Raw genomic sequence first — 19137 nt, forward strand, 5'->3', positions numbered from 1 at the left:
CGACTGGATGAAAAGGTTCCTATGTCGGATGCATCAGGAGCCGTGGGCAGTGGGCGGTGCGGTGGTCATAGGAGTGTTTGTGCTGGGAACTCTGTCTCTGGTCATCTTCGCTCTGGTGTATGGATGCTGCCGCAGCCCTGCAAGACACAAGCAGATGAGAAAGAAGTCAAGGAAGCAAGGAGTGATCTAGATGTGTGACCCCCTGACCCACGTTCTATTCTTTGTTGACAAGATGGCGAATTTTTGTGGTTCATTTTGGACTGGAATTATCATTGCTACATAAGAAAAAAGAAATTGTAAGTGTAAGTTGTATGTCGTATATAAGTACAGTATGAGTTTGGTAAGATATTGATTTCTCCAATAAAATGTGACACTAAATCAGAATTTGTTTGCTGTTTTTGCTGTTTGATCTGCTTCATACGGTGTAGTTTTTTCTGCGAGTAATAATTAGTAAACACAAATCTATCTTTGATTTGTGGATCAAATCACCAGATTTTGTGATTTTCACTTTTTAATACTTTTCCTTCTAAAACGTAAGCACATTTCTATATCAGAAAATGACTTTTAATACTTTTACTTAAGTAATATAAAGTATATATAAGTAATATTATAAAAAATGACTTCAAGTAATTTTCTGTTAAGATACTTGTACTTTTACTCAAGTATCCCTTGGCCTTTTAGGTACTTTATACAACAATGTAAGCGAAGAAGCTCCTTTGGTCGTCTGTGGAGCCACGGTTCCGGCACAAGACTTAATAAACTACATTTCCCTGTGCTGCTCATTGACGCGTGCGCAGTAGTACACCTCCGTGACGTTATTATTCTGCGTCCAGTCGTTTATGCGACGCATGTAGCAATGGCGGGCGCCAGAAAGAGTGCTCAACTTTCCTCTTTGGTAGACTATGGGGGCGACACAGATCCTGACTCTGACCCTGAATCAGATGAGACAGGTAATTAATATCATTTTGTGTTTGTTTTTCATAGTATCATTATGATAAAACACTGTTTACCGCGAGCTTCGTGCGGTTGCTAACGTCAAGTAGTAAGCTAGCTAACCTAGCGGGTTTAATTCACCGGAGGCCTTTCTTTTTCGGCAGTCTGTTGCCATGTTTACTCTCGCCATGGGTGTAAAAACGTTAATGTGTTGTCAGTTGAAAGTAACTTGTGCTCCAGTTTGAATGTTGATAATGTTATTGGAGCATCCTCACAGCGTTTGTTTGTATGTATACGTTAGCGTATCAGAATTAACGTGGGTCCTCGCAGGTTCGTCCACCTCCAGTCAAGTCAGTTGTATTTATAGCACAACGTCACAGTTACAATTACAATTTTTACAGTCTGTGACACCCTGTGGCATTAGACCCTTACATCGAGTGAAGGAAAAGAAATCAACAAAAGGAAAATACATGGGAGAAACCTCAGGAAGGATCCATGTACAGAAACAAGTGCATCAGATTACAAACAATGCATCACATTTACAAAGAGTAGAGACATATAAATACAGAAATATAAAGTGTAGATAAATAGTGGGAATTTTAACAGAAGCTTATGGGGTGGAAATCACTATGCATGCATGGTTCACGATACCTATAATATCCCAGTACAACAATTGTGATAATCAATCAATATAATCAATATATTGCCAGCCGATCATATTGCGATACATCACAATATCTGACTAACAGAAGAAAATCAAACGTTTGGTTAAAAGTGCGGGATTACTCATTTCATTTTCACAACATGGAGAACAAAGTGCATCAAGTCTATAAATTGAACGTGGCTGGAGCATCTCTTAACTTATCTTTCTCCACCGTTATCCCACCGTAAACTCCCTCGTTTTTAGCCAGGTAACTTCCACCCAAATTTCCCTCATTCAAACATGAAGTTGTATCGCGCAGTGAGCGAAACTGGCAGGCTGTTTATTTTAGAGCAGTCATCAGTCAATCATCATCTACCGCTTTATCCTCCACCAGAGGGTCGCGGGGGTGCTGTGCCAATCTCAGCTACATCGGGCGATAGGCGGGGTACACCCTGGACAGTTCGCCAGTCCATCGCAGGGCCACACACAGATAGAGACAAACAACCATTCACTCTCACACTCACTCCTATGGTCAATTTAGAGTGTCCAATTTACCTAATCCCCACATTGCATGTTTTTGGACTGTGGGAGGAAGCCGGAGAACCCGGAGAGAACCCACGCACACACGGGGAGAACATGCAAACTCCATGCAGAAAGGCCCTTGTTCCATACGGGGTTCGAAACCGGGTCTTCGCGCTGCAAGGCGAGAGTGTGGCCACCGTGTGGCCTTATTTTAGAGCAGTCATTATAATATTGGTGTTTGCCCTGGCATATCGATTATTGTATTGCACAAGGAGGGATGACAATATATCACCAAATCAATATTTTTGCCCATCCCTAGAAGAGAGACAGATGTTACAATAACCATTATTTTTCAACAACAAAGACATTTTTACAATATAATAGCAGTAGCTATGACAATGAAATAATTAGACTGATAATTTTATTAGGAATTGGTGATAAACACCAGGAAATGCCCAGGATATCAAATCTTAACAAAAGAAATAGATATATAGATATACATATGTGTGATATATAGATATGTGTATCTACTGTATATATCACACATATCTATATCTATAGATCTCTCTCTCTCTCTCTCTCTCTATATATATATATATATCTCCCTTTTGTAGTTACCTGACTGTGTGCCTCTTCATTTCTTTTTGTCTGTCACCAGGAGGTCATGTTGGGGCACTGGTGTATCACTATAACGAGGATGACCTGAACCGAACAGAGGATCTAGATGACAAGGACTATGGCGATGAAGAAAGTAGAGAAAGCAACTCGGTTTGTATTTAAGAAAGTTTTCGTTTTTACAGAACCACTGACAACTTGGTGTTTGGCATATTTTTAGTGATAGAGTTTAGAGTGCAGCGGGGGGGTGTTTTTGAGACACATTGCAGTAGATGCAATGTGAGCAGACTGATGGGGTTAAAACAATGTCTTAGTTGCATTATATTTACAATCAGGGGTAAAAAAAAAAAACAGTAAATCAGAATGTTTGCACCTGTTGGTCGGCTTTCACGCTTGACAATGCTTTTTTTTTATTGCTCGGTGGCTACTGCAAAGCCTTGATACATGTCCAAACATAAAAAAAGAGTACATTTTATTATCATCTCTCATTTCTGATGTGTGACCCACCATTGCACACAAGAAAACACCTTAAAGTTACATCTAAGATTATGGTTGTGCCAATTAAAACAAAAAATAGTGTAACAATATTTTAATCAAAGAAAAGTCGATCAATCTTGGGCTCCAGACAACAGAATTGTAAAGCTTGAACCCTTTTGCAGTCCATTGTTGGGTGTTGGTTGTCATCTATCGTGTTCTGCTGCTTTCAACACTCCTTGTCTGTCCCTTTGTCCCTTATGACGTTAACCCCCTGCATTTTTGTTTTTATAGGAAATGGAAGAATCTGACGAGGGGAGGGACGCAGATGATGTTGAGGTATTTGGACACCCGTCTGGTGTGGGATCGATTAGATTGGGAAACTGACCGAACTTGATTAAATTCTCATTTCTGTCACTAACAAAAAACCAGTAGCTCTTTTAAAACACCATTCACCACTTGCAATGAAAAAGCATGTGCACTAGATGGTGCTGTGGTTTAGAGAATGCCCAATGTCCAAATAACAAATGAGGAACTTCATGTAGATGAGATCAGGTCAGTGGCTTGGACAGTTTGTTCCAAGTTGCTGGACCGAAACATTTTCATGTGTCATGAACCTCGTCTGGAGTGAAGTGCAGGACCAACAGTGGTGCTCATCAGAGCGAGCTGCTTGGACCTGCACGGATGTACCATACTAACCCCACCCTGTGTGTGTATGTGTGTGTGTGTGTTTGTGAGCTGGACAGCATGCCAGCTCTCTTCTGCTGTGTTGTTTGGCACAGGTCACTAATGTAAGAGTGAGTCACAAACCCAACAAGCAGAAACAGTTTAAGTGCAGGATGAAGCTTTGGTTTTTACAGTCTCTGACTGATCCCGTTTTTCATAAAGTCTCATAGGAAGTTGTGATATGGTGTGTGATGGTTGCACAACAGTGCGTTGACCAACAGTGAAGTCAAGGAAACAATATTTTTTTACTTTACCTTTCACAACACCTTTTAATAACTATTGTATTATATATTATATACATTTCTGTGATTGTTGACTGACTCGTGTCATACAATTATGTTTTCTGACTTATAGCAGCAGAGAAATGCTCATTAACAACAGTTTTGGCAGTTTATGCAATAAGAGTGAAAATGATTGTCACTTCTTATTCAGTTTTCCACTTAATTACTATTATTCCTTTTGAGGGCTACATGTGGCGCTAACCAATGTGATCAAGATTCACAACGTCCTGGTATTATTTGACTGAATTTGATTTAATGCTGATTCAGTTGGCGATGTTTCAGTCACGATCCCAATTCTGCTTGGATATGAAAGATTCTCAGATAATAAAATAACCTTTGTCTCGATGTTCTTTATTTTAAGTTTCTAAAGGCAAAATGAAACCTGCCATTTGCCTTGAGGCTTGGTTGGCGGTGTCTTCAGTTCAGTGGAGTTGTCGAGTTGTAATTAGGAAATCGAGTTTTTAAACACAGCCTTAGTAATTGCACTTTACAATTTGATGATGGCAGAGCTGTTGAGTTCTCAATTCATCTTTATTAGTCTGTTGGTGAGTGAGTAAACTGGCTGGTTCGTCATTCAGACTTTGATCCTGACCAAATGATCTAGGGCTGCTATGATTCATGGATTATTAATCTATTTCTACATTAAAGGCATTAAACTTTGCAAATATTTCTTTGCTCCATATTCGATGATTCGAGAAAATAATCAACAGATTAAACAACCCAACCCTCAGTTTTTATTTATTGTTTCATCCCCAAAATGTCTTTGTTTTGCTGTTAAATGATGATCTTGGTTTTTCCAGATATTGGAAAAGGGGGCAACAAAACTCTCCCAAAACTTCACCAACTGTGATAAACGGATACTTCAGTTGTGTGCCAAGTATCTTCTTTTATAAAAGCACTTGCCTTTTTTTAAAATTTCAAACGAAGCCTTTCCAGATGCCTCCGGTGTAACAAAACCATCTGCCATGTCAGGTTAGATTACTCTGGAATAGGACACAGATGTTTGAGCTCACTGGTGGAGAAGAATTAATAATTTCGGACCAACTCCTGTACCTTTTCCGCTGCCATCATCGGGTCACAGTTGGGCTTATCCTGTTTATGACCAAGTACCTGACAATGTACAAGCATTCATATCTACCCTGTTAGCATATAGACATGGATAACTGAGATGTTGAACATGGTTCTCATGGGGCATGTTGGCATATTTAGGTTAGCCTTTGTGGTGCTGGATGAAAATGAGGCAGAGGTTCACAATCTAATCTACTAATTTTGCATTTATGCACTAATAAACTAAGTAAAATCTTTGTTAAGGAGCATCTCTCACCCGTGAAAATGTGAAAACTAGAGCTGCAACTATCGATCATTTTCATGATTAATCGAGTAATCGTTAATTCCATAAAATGTCAGAAAACATTAAAAAATGTTGATCAATCGATTATCAAAATAGTTGACGATTAATTTAGAGTAATAGTTTCAGCTCTAGTGAAAACGTGGACATGTGGAGTAGGGTCGTCTGTAGAGTGTAGAATAACAGACCTACAACAATCCTGCAAATCTGGGTTTTTTTCATTCTGTTGATACAGTATTAGAGGTGTATGAATGGTGATTTTATGTATTTATTTGAGGATAAGTTGTGAGTTTGCATTAGTTGATTCACATTTCCATAACTGCAGTTAAACATCACACAGAGAGAATGATCTGGCGAGGTGTGTGATCATTGCCATTTGGATTGGAATGATTGCTTAGGAATGTCGTGAATAAGCTGGCATTTTTAAACCTCGACAAAAATGAGTACCAATAACGTTAATAGGGGTTCCACCACAGTTCCACTCGAGAGCCAGGGTCGTGCTATTTAAGTATAAGTAATCACTCTGAATACTTGACCATTTAACCTGTAGAAGCTGTTTTATTTTTAGTGTTTTTATTGGATGTGTTCCAATGAAGTGATGATGATACTGCATGGTCATCATTAGCATTGCTAATCGAAAGGTGGTCAAAAAACATTGCGCAGGGCTGTAGGATTTTTCTTATCATGTAAACAACAGTTGGTCACAAAGACACTTAAAGCACTTAATCTACCACACTTGTACTGAATTTTACTTTATTATTTTTGTTTAATTCTTTCTGATGTTGCCAGGTTTCACTTAAAGCAGCTTAGACTTTGAATTACAGGAAATACAGGTTAATGCAAGTTCTCTGTAAAAAAAAAAAAAAAAAGAGCTGCAGCACTGGACACTGCTCCAGTGCTGCAGTTCTTTTGCATAGTGTGACCTCTGACACTACTGTGAGGAGGGCAGCCAAATGGGCAAAGAAACTTTCGTTGCAGAATCAGTGAAATTATCTCGAATTTGTTGGCTGTGTCTCAAACAGCAGGTTAAATGGTATTTACTTGGATTTGTGTCGACAGGCTCCACTGTGCTTCTGTCCACTCGCACCCCCCCCCCCCCCCCCCCCCCCCCCATTTCAGGACAATTCTTTGATGTCTCTGTGCAGTTGCTAGGTGACAATGTGATTCCTGTGAATAACGGCACTGTTCGTGTGTGTTGGACCTGTGTTTTGCCCACATTGCTGGCACAACAGGCGGCATATTTTAGAGGTTGTACATGTCTCCTCCTCCTCCTGCCGCTGAGCCGGAGCATTCACTGAAGACTGCCTAGATTTACTGTTCTGATGTTTGTGCTTCTTAGAAACTATTCCCCTGTCTGCTTCTTCTATTCTGTGCTCTCTGCTGCTGCTTTTACAGCTGTGATTTGTGGTGTTTCCAGAACTAATGGAATGAAGCTTTGTTTCCAGCTTTTCCTCACCTTGGGTTCTGACTGTTGGGACAGTTTTACCACACTTATAAATACCCTGTAATTTATAATTTATAACCCAAGCTGAGACCATGGTCAACAATTATGTCATCTTTATCTGTCCATAGTTCCAGTTATTATGGGTGAATAGTTTGTTACTCCTACATAAAGGAATCCTAAATACTTTGTTTATCTTTCTTTTCTCTCACTCCTCATCTACCCCCCTCCTTTACTTATTTACAGATGTCGGAAGCAGAAAAAAAAGACCCCAATGAGCTTGTTGGTGAGTACACACACTCTCTCTCTCTCTCTCTCAAACACACAGACACACAACCAACTCTTAAAGGTCAAAGCTGGTGCTTGTCCTCAATGATTTTCATGAAAATACCAAAGCCAGCAATGAATTCACCCTTTTAATAAATGTGTCCTAAGATATATATATATAACCTTCATCTGTGTCCAGAAACCATGAAATCACTGAGCCACACTACTGCACCCGCAGACATGGTCATTTATTTCAATGTACATGGTCGGTCTTATACATTTAATTCTTCGTAATGTGAGTTATTTATAATAATTCATTCAAGGCGTTCTTGTCCTGGCTTGTTTTTCCACATATACTAAATATAAATATTAAATAAATATTTGCCCAAAATGCACATTTGATACTTGAGGGTATTATTCAACTACACTGTCACACACAGCTTTTCTTAAAAAATGGACCCACACTAACGATACAGTATTTTGTGATGCATCATTCTTTATAGGTGACAATAGGCTTAAGGCTTAATGTCAAAGACGGAGGAAGTCACTACAAATTAGCTTTAAATTTGTAAATAATAACAAAAATTATGAGTGATTTGTGGAAAAATGTAATGTCAATTTTTCCCCCTGAACTTTTAACAAAAGCTGCAGTTCAGTATTCTTTGTGTAAAAGATTTAAAATGACTACAAAACTACAGGTTTTGATCCTTGCAATTGATGCAATTATTGTATAATTTCCAATTCAACCGTATTTATTGTACTTTGAATAAATACAATGAATTGTTCAGTCCTAATACAAATGAAGAGTAGCGTGATGATTTTGTGCACAATAAAACATGTGTATATGAGAGTAGAATAAATGATCAGGCTTTTACTTGTCATCGTGTAAGATGGGTGTTACGGCGTTGTGTATGAATCACTTACTTGCCCCTGGTGAGTTATAAAGGCCAGTGGAAGGTGGGTTATGAAGTGCTAACCAGTGGTTAATGAGTAATGACTGACCTGTACAGGTGTGTTTGTGAATAAGAGGACTTTTATATCCTACAGGAAGTGAGTGATACAGGGAGCGGCCTTTTTATGCACCAGCATGTTGGATCACAAACTGTTGATAGTGAAGTTTTCTTGCCCGCTGTATGGTTACGCATATAACCATAACCAAATTTTTACATAGGTTGCAAAAGTTAAAAAAAAATATAAATAAATTAAGATCACGACTGCCTGATTTAAAGTCTATGAAGGAGTATTAGGGCCAGCCAAAAAAATAAAAAATCCGGCACAAGAAAAAAAACAAAAACATTCCGACACAAGAAAAAAAAAGCCATGCGAAAAAAAAAAGACGGCTCCATGGCAGCAGCTGGCCGGACGTGGAGTGTGAAGGTGATTTTCTGGTGCGGTAGTGTCTGCGTCTCAGACACCGCGTCTGTCTGAGCTCCACACCGACAGGATCAAGCAACTTGATCAGTTGCCTTATTGTATCTCGCGATACAACATACCCTCTCTGGATTGCATGCAGGTGCAACCATCGGTACCCTGCATCTGCCCCCTTCCAGCTATTTCATTTTGTATGAATGTGGCCACCTCCTCCAAGTTTGTATGTTTTTCCTCCTGAACAAACCAAGTGTCCGACACAGTCTCTTCAGCGTCCTAATACGTATCACCACACTGTGTGTATGAGCCAAAAGAGAGAGAATTTCCTTATTGTTATAGCCGATTCTGAAGTACCACTTAATCGACACGTCTGTAGAGGCAGCCATGGCCATCGTCTATAGTGCTTTGATATTTTCTAAATTTATTTATTTTTATGTCTGACTTTATTTTTTTCTTTGCCTGCTTTTTCCCCTTGTGTCGGATTTTTTTTTTTTTGGCTGTTTTTTTTTTTTTTGGCTGGCCCTAATACTCCGTAAGAGTCTGATGGCCCAAGAAATCTTTTAATCGCACAGATTTTCCATTGCAACCATTGCTCTATCAGGCCCAGCATAGCACATGATGAATTCTTATGTTAGCTGTGATCACCCACCAAATAAGAATCAGAATACTTTATTAATCCCCGGGGGGGAAATTGTTTGATTAACAAATGAAAGATTATGTTTCTGGAAAGTGGAAAGTTTCATACACACACACTGCATCAACGTCAATTAAATTGGTGACATATGGAAGAAGGTTGACAAACCCAAGCTTAATAATTTATTCCTAAAAACTAATATTTGTATTTATTACCACATGATGGCCCATCTGCAGTAGCGTCACAGCCCACCAGGGGGCCATTGCCTACACTTTGGGAATCGTTGCTATAGAGCAAGCTGACAGCTTGAAAGAAAATGAAATTGTTTTTCTTTCCTTTTTTTTTTTTTTAAATCCTTGCATTCCGTCATTGTGCAGTAACCTCCACCTCCTCCACTGTAGAGGCATCTGCAGCTGTAGCCGATCGGCTCACAGCCTCCATCCTAACATCGGTGCACTGTAGTGGCACAGAGTGTGAGTCACAGCTCGGGCCCTGGACTCTTGACATTCCTGCAGCGGAGCTCGTCTCCTCTGTGTCGTCTGTCAGTAAATGTCACAGTGCATCTGGCAAAAGGGCCTCTTGTCAGCAGGCTGAAGACGGCCCTTTGTCCTTCCACTGAAGGGAAAGACTGTCTGTCCACAAAGACCCTCTGGGCACAGATTGTGACTTTGTGACTCGGGGCCTGTTTTTTGGGAAGTCCAAATGGAAACTTTGAGCATAATCTCTTTCTCTGTCCGTCTTTCCCATGTTCTTGCTGACTGTTCTACATAAGATGAATTTCAAACAGGGATATTTATACCCGACTGCCACTGCGGAGGCTGTAGTGTCTTTTATTTTGGTGTTTAAATTAGAGTTTATCCAACAAGCATCGAGTAAATCTCCCCCATTGTCAAGAGCAGATCATCAAGCTTTAACAATGCTAAACCCTTGTTGCAGCCGCAGCGTGTAATTGGCTGCGACAGTGTTTGTGTGATAGAGAGAGAGAGTTTACCGAAACACCAGTGACTCATCAGACTTGTCTTGTCAGGTTTTCATTGTTTGCGGTTGCTACGGTGTTTTCAGTGATTTAAAATAGAGGTTGTACAAACTAGTTACATGCCCATTTATTCTGCATGTCAATGTAAAGCTGCATACCGGACCTGCTTAGTTTAACTAATGTGTCTAGTCAACAAAGGCAGTGGCGAGCTCCTCCTCGGTGTGGGTTGTAAACAAAGTGGAGCAGTACTGAGGGTAGAGGTACTGCTTCCCCTATGACTTTTCAGACGGATCAGGGTGAATTTGTGCTCCTGAGGAAAACTGTAAAGATTCTGAAGAGAGGAACTGCTGTGGCACAGTTGCAGATGCCATCACCCTGTGTCAGTGATATTTATGCCTAGAGAAATAATTCAACCCTGAGCAGGAATTCCACATTGTTAGTGTTTGAGATGATACTTGGTTGTAGATGGTGACTCAAGGAATGCTGAAGTTAAGACATATCATATCAGCTAATGGACCACAATCAGCAGAAGCCTTCCTCAGAACTATTGGAAATCAAAACCTCAAGTGAAGGCTGTTGACAACATTTGTTTCACACTTTGCAAGTGTGGAATTTTCCTCTTTGGTTTTGTAAGATGAAATGTTGAGCAGGTCCAAGAAGAGAACAGAGTGATCTGCTCTTGTCCAGTCAGGTTTTTACTTGTAGAGGATCTGCAGACGCGTGTGCGCACGCACGCACAGAGCAAACTGCTTGCAGCACACATGCAGAGTATGATTGACTGTTGAATGACTCGCAGGACTATCTGTCTGACTGGGATACAGAGTGACACTGAAGAATGCCTGGCCCCAAGTCAGTAAAAGCACAGAGAGCAAAACAAGGGAGGATCCCAAGGGAGGGAAGGAGTCAGTGGGGTGGTGGTGGGGTGGGGGGAGAGTGGAGCCTCCCTTCTTCTTACAAGCCCCAACAGCAGCCACGCCCTGCCCTGCCCTGATCAGAACATGCACTCCTCATACCATGCTGCCCTATAAAACCCAATGGCACCCACTCAGCATTGTGATAAACAGCAGGATGCTCAGGAATTCGCCCACAATATTTGCCCAACTAATACATACACACTGAACCTTTTGTTTCATGTTTATATCCATATCCAAACCTCTCTCTCAAGTCTTATCTACTCAATTAGCTCAAATGCAAAAGTGTTTTTGTTTTCAGGTTCTGACTTGATTTTCTGCAGGTTAAGACTTGCAAGCACATACGTATGTGGGCTCATGTTTACGTCTCTGTCTTCTCACCAGCTCTATTCTCAGAGAAGGTGAGGAGCATGTCGCCTGATGAGATCAGGATCCCCCCGGAACCTCCTGGACGCTGCTCCAGCCAACTACAGGTAGACACTCCTCCACTGTCGTAAAACATTTCCCCACCAAGATGTATATAAATCTACAGCTGCCCTCAGCTCGTGCAAGCTGTTTTTTTAATGTGGCCACATTGGTGCCTGCTAAGCAGACGCATGTCAAGGGTTTGTGGGGGGGGTTTGTAAGCTAGATGGAATTGCCTGGTTCCAGCGTGTCGTGTTTTAGCAAGTCCGTTGGCTCATTTTTTTCATGCTGAATAAACATTTTCCATGTTGCACATTCATCCCACTAAAATGATGAACACTCATTATCATCATCTCCTAAAGGAACAAATTGGTTTCATAAGCACATGTACACTCTGTACTCCTCTTTTCAAACTGTTTTGCAGTGCAGAATTTTTAAGGTCAAGGTCAAGTGTTGAAAAATTTCACTTTGAACAGCAACCTCGACCTCAGTGTAAGGTAAATCATCAAGGTGGTACTGCATCCAAGTGAATAATTAACAATTTTCACTTGTTCCCTCTGGGCTCAGAAAATAAATTCCCGTAGCTACATAAATCCTGAGACTCACCCCTGTAATTAAAGCAGCGCACGGTGTCGTCTCCTGCGAGTGTGGAATCACCAGCGCTGCTCTTGTCTATTCATACGCTTCGGTTAACTCCACTGTGAGGAGCCCAGGCAGGTTAGGGCACACAGCTGACTTAAGTAAGTGAACAGCTCAGCAGTCTCCCCTCTGGGCTGACAACCACCACCACCAACACCACCTTCCCTCACCCCACCTATTTACCAGATGAACAACTAATGAATCACGTCAAACCAGGCCTTGATAATATCCCAGCCCTCGGGCTGTGGACACACGCTTGCATTTAGAAAGCAATTGAAACATATTTTTACAGCTACTTGGCGTTTTTTGTGCAATTTCGCCCACTACTCAGTTGCATCCGTTGTGTGTCAGTTTCTAAAAAGCTCTTAAATTTGAGTTGTGACGTCAGGATGAGAACATCCCACCAGCTGCTAGTTCATTCAGCTCAGACCGAGATTGAGTTTTCAAGAAAACCAAACTTTGTGGCTCAAGCTCCTCCCAAGCAACAATAGGATATATGTTGGTCTTTACATGAAGTGAATTTGATGCAGACGAACTTATTTATCTATGTTAATCTTTATGAAATGAAAGGGTTATTGTTGATTGTTTTTTTTTTTTTGTACAATTTGAAAATGAAATAAGATCAAACCACTACATAGACTACAAGTTTGTTATTTGACATTTCTAACTAGATCCTGTTACTGGTTTTACACTGAATGCTGGTTTGAGGTAAAGCTCAAGAAATGTAGAAAGTGTGAAGAAGAAGAAGAAACGGGGAGGTAAATGATGTAGAATTATATATTTGAAAATCATTTTTGCAAACCTTTTACTTTAAATTAATTTTATATCGTAACTTTTTAACATACAATCTCGTCTTCACACGTCTTCAGTTTCCCGTCAAAATCAACAACAAATCCTTAAATGGGAAGTAAACGCTGTTGAGTTGTTCAGTGGGATTTTGTGAGTATGTTTGTTTACAAGATAGATTACGTTTTAACTGAGCAGATCTTGTGCCTAAACCCAAGCAAATGCAGCGCAGGAGCAGAAATTACTTTTTGACAGGATAATGAGTCGATATTATCTCAAATATCCTCTTTCGTCTCGCTCCACTTTTGGCCTCGTTTATCACCGTCCTGCTTACATCTGCCAGCTCCCTGTGGCATTGTTGAACCTGGTTGTCAAATATTTCCTAGTGGCATCAACAGACACTTAATATACAATGGCCCCTTTCACACTCGACCACGGACTCGGCAGTATAGATACTCAACACTGATGGCCTGTTGTGCCAAATGTGAGGAGTTAAAGCAGAGTTGTTTCTTCTCAACCTGCTCTTCATTCATTCAATTTGTGTTGTTTGTTTGCTTGCAGGAGAAGATCCACAAGCTGTATGAGAGGAAGCTCCACGGAGATTTCGACATAAACAACCACATCCAGCAAAAGAAAGAGTTTAGAAACCCAAGGTATCATCACTCCCAAATCAAACAAACAAACACACGCACATAATACCACATGTAAACGCTAATTAACGGGTTAACAGGACTTAATTTTCTCTGTCCACAAACAAAAATGTCTTATCAGATTTTTTTTTCCTTTTCTTTCAGTATTTACGAGAAGCTCATTCAGTTCTGTGGTATAGATGAACTTGGAACCAACTACCCTAAAGATATGTTTGATCCTCATGGCTGGTCAGAAGACTCCTATTATGAATCTCTGGGTGAGCTGCTGTTTTTTCGTATCTTCTTCACAGTTCTGTGTGTTTCCAGCTCCACACTCACTTTTTTTTTTTTATCCCTTACAGCTAAAGCCCAGAAAGTGGAAATGGACAAACTGGAGAAAGCCAAGAAGGAGCGCACAAAGGTGAGGCTCAGATTTTAGGAAAGTGGATTATTCTGCTGACGCTTCTCTTCTGAGTTGCGTCAGGGGGGCAAGTCTCCACCAGCTGCACTTATTTTCTACCGTGTGTCCTTCATCACACACACACACATGCACAAACAAACACTGCCAAGTGCTGCTCCTGTGTCAGCACCACAGGCCGAGGCCAGTGCCGCTCTACACCTGAGCCTGTGTTTGGCACCACCGTGTTTCCAGGTGAACACAAACAGCTCAAAAGAGAGTGCTGAGCTATTTTTTGCTCCTGTTATTTCTCCTCTGAATCGATCGTTGCGAGGTGAATAACACGGTGTCAGGTGTTAGAAACAGGCACACGTGGTCTAAGAACATCGTGACACATGCTGCTCTTATCAGACGCTGCAGCTGCAGCATCGCTCAGACAGTGGACTTGAATGAACATGCACGTTACAGAAGCCACTTAGTGAAATGTACTCGGTGGTATGCGGGGAGAGCAGTGCAAGAATGAAACCAGACGGCGTGTCTTTCCCTTCACTCACATATACTTTATTTTCACCACAGGGAAGTCTTTTCTCTGGCAAAAGGGCAGAATGGTCCAGTATAAGTCACAGAATATAAATAGCAAAATAAAAACCTTGCAGTCGTTGTAAAACACAAAGCAAGGTAAAGAAAATACGTCAAAATAAAGGTAAAACCTGACATTTAAGATCTGTGAATACAGTTAGAAGAACTAATGCGATCGCCATCCTCCACCTGGCTCTTCCAGATTAGTTTGTCCTCATGTTATTTGTGTGTGTGTGTGTGTATGTATATGTGTATATATGTATATGTGTGTGTGTGTATATATATATATATATATATATATATGTATATATATATATATATATATATATATATATATATATATATATATATATGTGTATATGTGTATATATATATATATATATATATATATATATATATGTATATATGTATATGTGTGTGTGTGTGTATGTATGTGCTGCTTTGTTTTGACAATGGCTCAATATGATATAGTTCTACTAGATAATAATTTTGGATGAAAAGATTTAGAATTAACAAGGAGCATAAGAAACAGAGGTACAGTTTAAAAATAGATAGCAACAAAGTGAATATGTTTTGGTTCGACTGTTGGATTCAAACCTCTACACGAAGACGGTGCCAACCAATCGCACTGTGCAGCAAAAAAGGAATATGTGTTTTACTGGTATGTGTCAGGAGAGGAAACGCTTATAAACCCTTTTTTGTTGCTTGACACATTTAAAAATGTAGATGACAGAGTATGAATCAGGCGTACGCCCCGGTCGCCAGCTTAAACACACACCACAAATACTGTTGATATGCCCTTAAGGACCAACCACCCCCTTAGATCCTCAATCTTTTTTAGCAGCTTGTCCTGGTTGTTAACAATAAAACATACACACCAAACAGTATCAGCAGTATTGATTTAAAAAAAAACAAAAAAAAAAACCTAATAATATTCTGTTTGTCATAGATTGAGTTTGTCACGGGCACGAAGAAGGGCGCCAACCCCTCCAACACGTCAGCATCCACCACCAGCAACAGCACCAACACCACAGCCACAGGTAAAACAACCACCATAGCAAAACTAATGCTTCATGTCGTGTTTGTGTTTGGAAAAGTCAATGTTACTGGGTCAAAACTCTTTAACATTTACACAACACTTCAGCAAAGGCACAAGTGTGAACCGAATGCTGTCACACAGCCCGTCAGCTAACTGTGAGCTTGTTATTTATAGCTCCTTAATCCTGAAATATTTGACTAAATAAGCAACATTCACATTTTTAAGTTGGGGGAACTAAATGTAGATGTGATTTATGACAAGTTTAACTTCCCTCATCAGGACTCTGGGTGTGGTGTGAGCAACAGCTTGACAGCATATATATATATAAATGAGCCGACAGCTGTCGCCCACATTTTGGAGGAGATGTCGCTAAGCTGGTGGACATAAATACAAACACAGCCACAAGGAAAAGGGAGAAATACAGAAATATTATGCAGGATAATAGAAAGTGTGTAGATGTGGGACTCCTATCACACATACTAACAAACTGGAATATGTTTTCAGGACTTTAAAGATGCCACAGACACACTCGGACAAACTCAGGGTTTTAAAATCATCACCTGATAATCATCATTTCACATTTTTCTGATTGTGGTGTTCTCTGTTTTTGTTCTTGCCACCGAACATTTTTAACTCTATCAATAACAGTCACATTTTACTGTTGAACGTTAACATATGTTTGAATGCCGGATAAACATTTTTCATAGTTTGGTTCATTAGTTCAATCGTCAGATTTTGAGAAATTTGGTTTAGTGCAATTTCAGGTGGACTAACATGTTAACTTGTCTTTTAAAAGTCTTTTTTCCTAGTGTCACGTAAACATACTGAGTGTTAATTTCAGTAAAGCCTAATGTGATGATCCTGAATGCTTTTTATTCAATTCTGTGTGAGTATGAGTGAATCAGTAGCTGTGTTTACATGGACACAAATAATCCAAACAAAAATATATCCTATACGCGTGCCAATTGGAAAATTCTGATCCGATAAAGCCCATTCGGAAACTAGTTTTATTCCGAAGGAGAGTGCTGGTATATGCCGATTGTCACTCAGATCTGTGTTCATATAAACAGTCGATCGGATCGTGACTTCCTGATTTAGTGTCTGATCAAGGTTAACGTGAAATTAGTGTTTTGTTACTGCTGTATTTTCACTCCTAAAATTAAACGGAAAGTGGACAGTGAGGGCAAGAGCAGACTTCTTCTTCTGCTTCCACTTCTGGACAATTAGTCAAAATGGAATCAGATAATTAAATTTTGCGTCCGCGTAAACGGCGTAAATCTTTTCACCTGTAAATTATGAACATGGCTACTGTCAATGGATGTAAATACCAGGTCTGAATGTAGATCAGTGGAGTAAAACCTCTGGCATGAGTGTGTACAGCAAACATCTGCATGCACACGTGCTGTATGTGTGCACAAGTCAAACGTGCCGCGCCGTGAATTCACTCACATGTTCACTCTCCCCAGCAGAAGCCCAGAAGCGGAAAAGCAAGTGGGACTCTGCGATCCCTGTGACCCTGGCCCAGCCCACCCTCATCACCACCACCGCCAACCTGCCCGCCGTCGTCTCGGTGACCACCACCGCCAGCGGCACCAAAACCACAGTCATCTCCGCGGTCGGCACCATCCTGAAGAAAGCAAAGCAGTGAACGTGTTTCCTTTTTTAAGTAAGACGCCCATTTCACACACGTGAGAACAAGCAGGGCGTGGACAAATGGACATGATGGACACGTGTCATTTTTAGAAGCCACATACAAACCCTGCTACACATGGACTGAGACTTAACTGCCTTTTATCTCTGGGATTGTTTCTGCACTGTAGCATCACTAAATCTGATGATGCGTGTCCATCTCATTTCTTTTCTTTTTACCGTAGTGTCACCATGAACATGACATTGACCAAATGAGGAAAAAAGGATCCAAAAACACACCGTCAAAGAAATATCTGAATTATGTTTATTTTTATATCCATAGTACTGGTACAGTATTTTCACACCACCCTCAACTGTGAGTCCATCATTTTATTGTTATTCAGCTTTTTGTTTCCCTCCGTCAGCAGGTCGTCTCAGCTCTGAAGATTTTTTTTACACTTGTACATACGGTATGTATTGATGGCGAATAAATGGTTTAGATGTTGCCTTTTCAGTTAGATTAATTGTCTTTTTTTCTATTTTGGGGTTGAATTCAAATAAATTATTTAGGGCTGCAACTTGTGCTTATTTTCAATCTCGATTGATTGATGTTTCCAAAACCTTTGAAATGATGATGTTCTCAAATGTCATGTTTTGTCCACAAATTAATTTTCTTGTTATATGGAGCAAAGTATCAAAATATTTGAAACTTTCAGCCCTAAAATTATTAGAATTTGTGGGAATCTGCTGATACCAGACACAGAAGGACAATGGCCCATGTTGGTATGTTACAAAGCTATGTGGAGACATTAGTTCATACATTCCACTTTTATATTGCAATTTCCCCATTACAATTTCAAAACTTTGTTTCTTTTCTTATTTGGAGGATAAATGAAAAGTTTGGCTCCACATCTCCAGAGAGGCCCGGGTGTGTTCAAGGATGCTCCAAGACAGACTGTGATAAAGAGATGAGTCATTCGGCTGAATAATACCCACACACAGTCATGCATCTGGTACTTTGAATGAGCACATGTCAGCTTCCGTCTTATATCGCAACATGTTTCTGCAGAACCTGGAATTCAAATATGGTACATTTGGAAAAGAAAAATAAATTCTTCATCTAGACTGTCTGACGTCTGATGTGCTTCTCAGGTGGTAAATACTCAACTGACATTAGAGAATGTAATGTGTGATGAACTTAAAGGAAAATATCTAATCTGACACTGGAAAACCACCATGCTGTATTTTAATGAAAAAAAAGGTTTTAAATCATGTAAAATTCATAAACATCGCTGTTTTTCAGTATTTGTACAGAATATTAATGTATCAAACCTTAATGTTATTCACACTCCTGTTTACTCACTGTTTTCCTTCAAAATGGCATCTAAGAAAAGGGTACTTTTGTACATTTAGAATCACACTTAACCTTTTCCACTTTAGAGCAATATAGCTGCAATAATATAATTAATAGGTAAATAAATCATTATGTCATTGTGGAATGTGATCTGAAAAGTACCATAAGATGAACAGCTTTTTATATGCTGTCTATAATGGACTAATAATGAGCCGTAGCAATAAGATAAGTTCTCGTGTCATGGATTTCGTGTGCCAACGTGCTCCGAGTTAAAACGTAATTGGAATGTTCATCTGAGATTTTTAAATATGTAACACTACAATCGACTTATTACTTATTAGCTTTCATCAAAATACCTTTTATTAGGCTAAATTCACATGATTCATCTCACTGTGATGAAGTCCACATCTGTGCAGGTGTGAAATGTGTCCATGAGCCACACCCATGTCCTTACTGAACAGGAACTATTTTCTTTCTTTTTTAATGTTGACACGTAATATGGGTGTTTATGCAATCATGAGCAAATGTAAAAGTATTTTAA

The 19137-nt window shown here is 39.9% G+C and overlaps 1 protein-coding gene across 2 annotated transcripts; it reads left to right on the plus strand.

The window, feature by feature from the left end:
* Positions 1-819: 819 nt before the first annotated feature.
* sap30bp (SAP30 binding protein) lies at positions 820-17756 on the plus strand. 2 transcript variants are annotated; one of them, XM_058621931.1, is made up of 10 exons: positions 820-950; positions 2757-2866; positions 3482-3526; positions 7230-7269; positions 11524-11612; positions 13531-13622; positions 13764-13876; positions 13961-14019; positions 15524-15614; positions 17080-17756. In XM_058621931.1, the coding sequence occupies exons 1-10, from the start codon at positions 857-859 to the stop codon at positions 17259-17261; spliced, it is 915 nt and encodes a 304-aa protein (XP_058477914.1). In that variant the 5' UTR covers positions 820-856; the 3' UTR covers positions 17262-17756. The 2 variants fall into 2 exon arrangements, with proteins under 2 accessions (XP_058477914.1, XP_058477915.1); XM_058621932.1 differs by having other exon boundaries at positions 17083-17756.
* Positions 17757-19137: the final 1381 nt, after the last annotated feature.

Source organism: Solea solea, chromosome 21, assembly GCF_958295425.1.
Source record: "Solea solea chromosome 21, fSolSol10.1, whole genome shotgun sequence".
NCBI lineage: Eukaryota > Metazoa > Chordata > Actinopteri > Pleuronectiformes > Soleidae > Solea > Solea solea.

Excerpts from the sequence above, each read along its gene's own strand:
- sap30bp (XM_058621931.1), top strand. The coding sequence starts at position 857 with ATGGCGGGCGCCAGAAAGAGTGCTCAACTTTCCTCTTTGGTAGACTAT. Across the intron at positions 13,623-13,763 it reads AAAGAGTTTAGAAACCCAAG|TATTTACGAGAAGCTCATTC; the intron begins GTATCATCACTC and ends CTTTTCTTTCAG. Across the intron at positions 14,020-15,523 it reads CCAAGAAGGAGCGCACAAAG|ATTGAGTTTGTCACGGGCAC; the intron begins GTGAGGCTCAGA and ends TGTTTGTCATAG.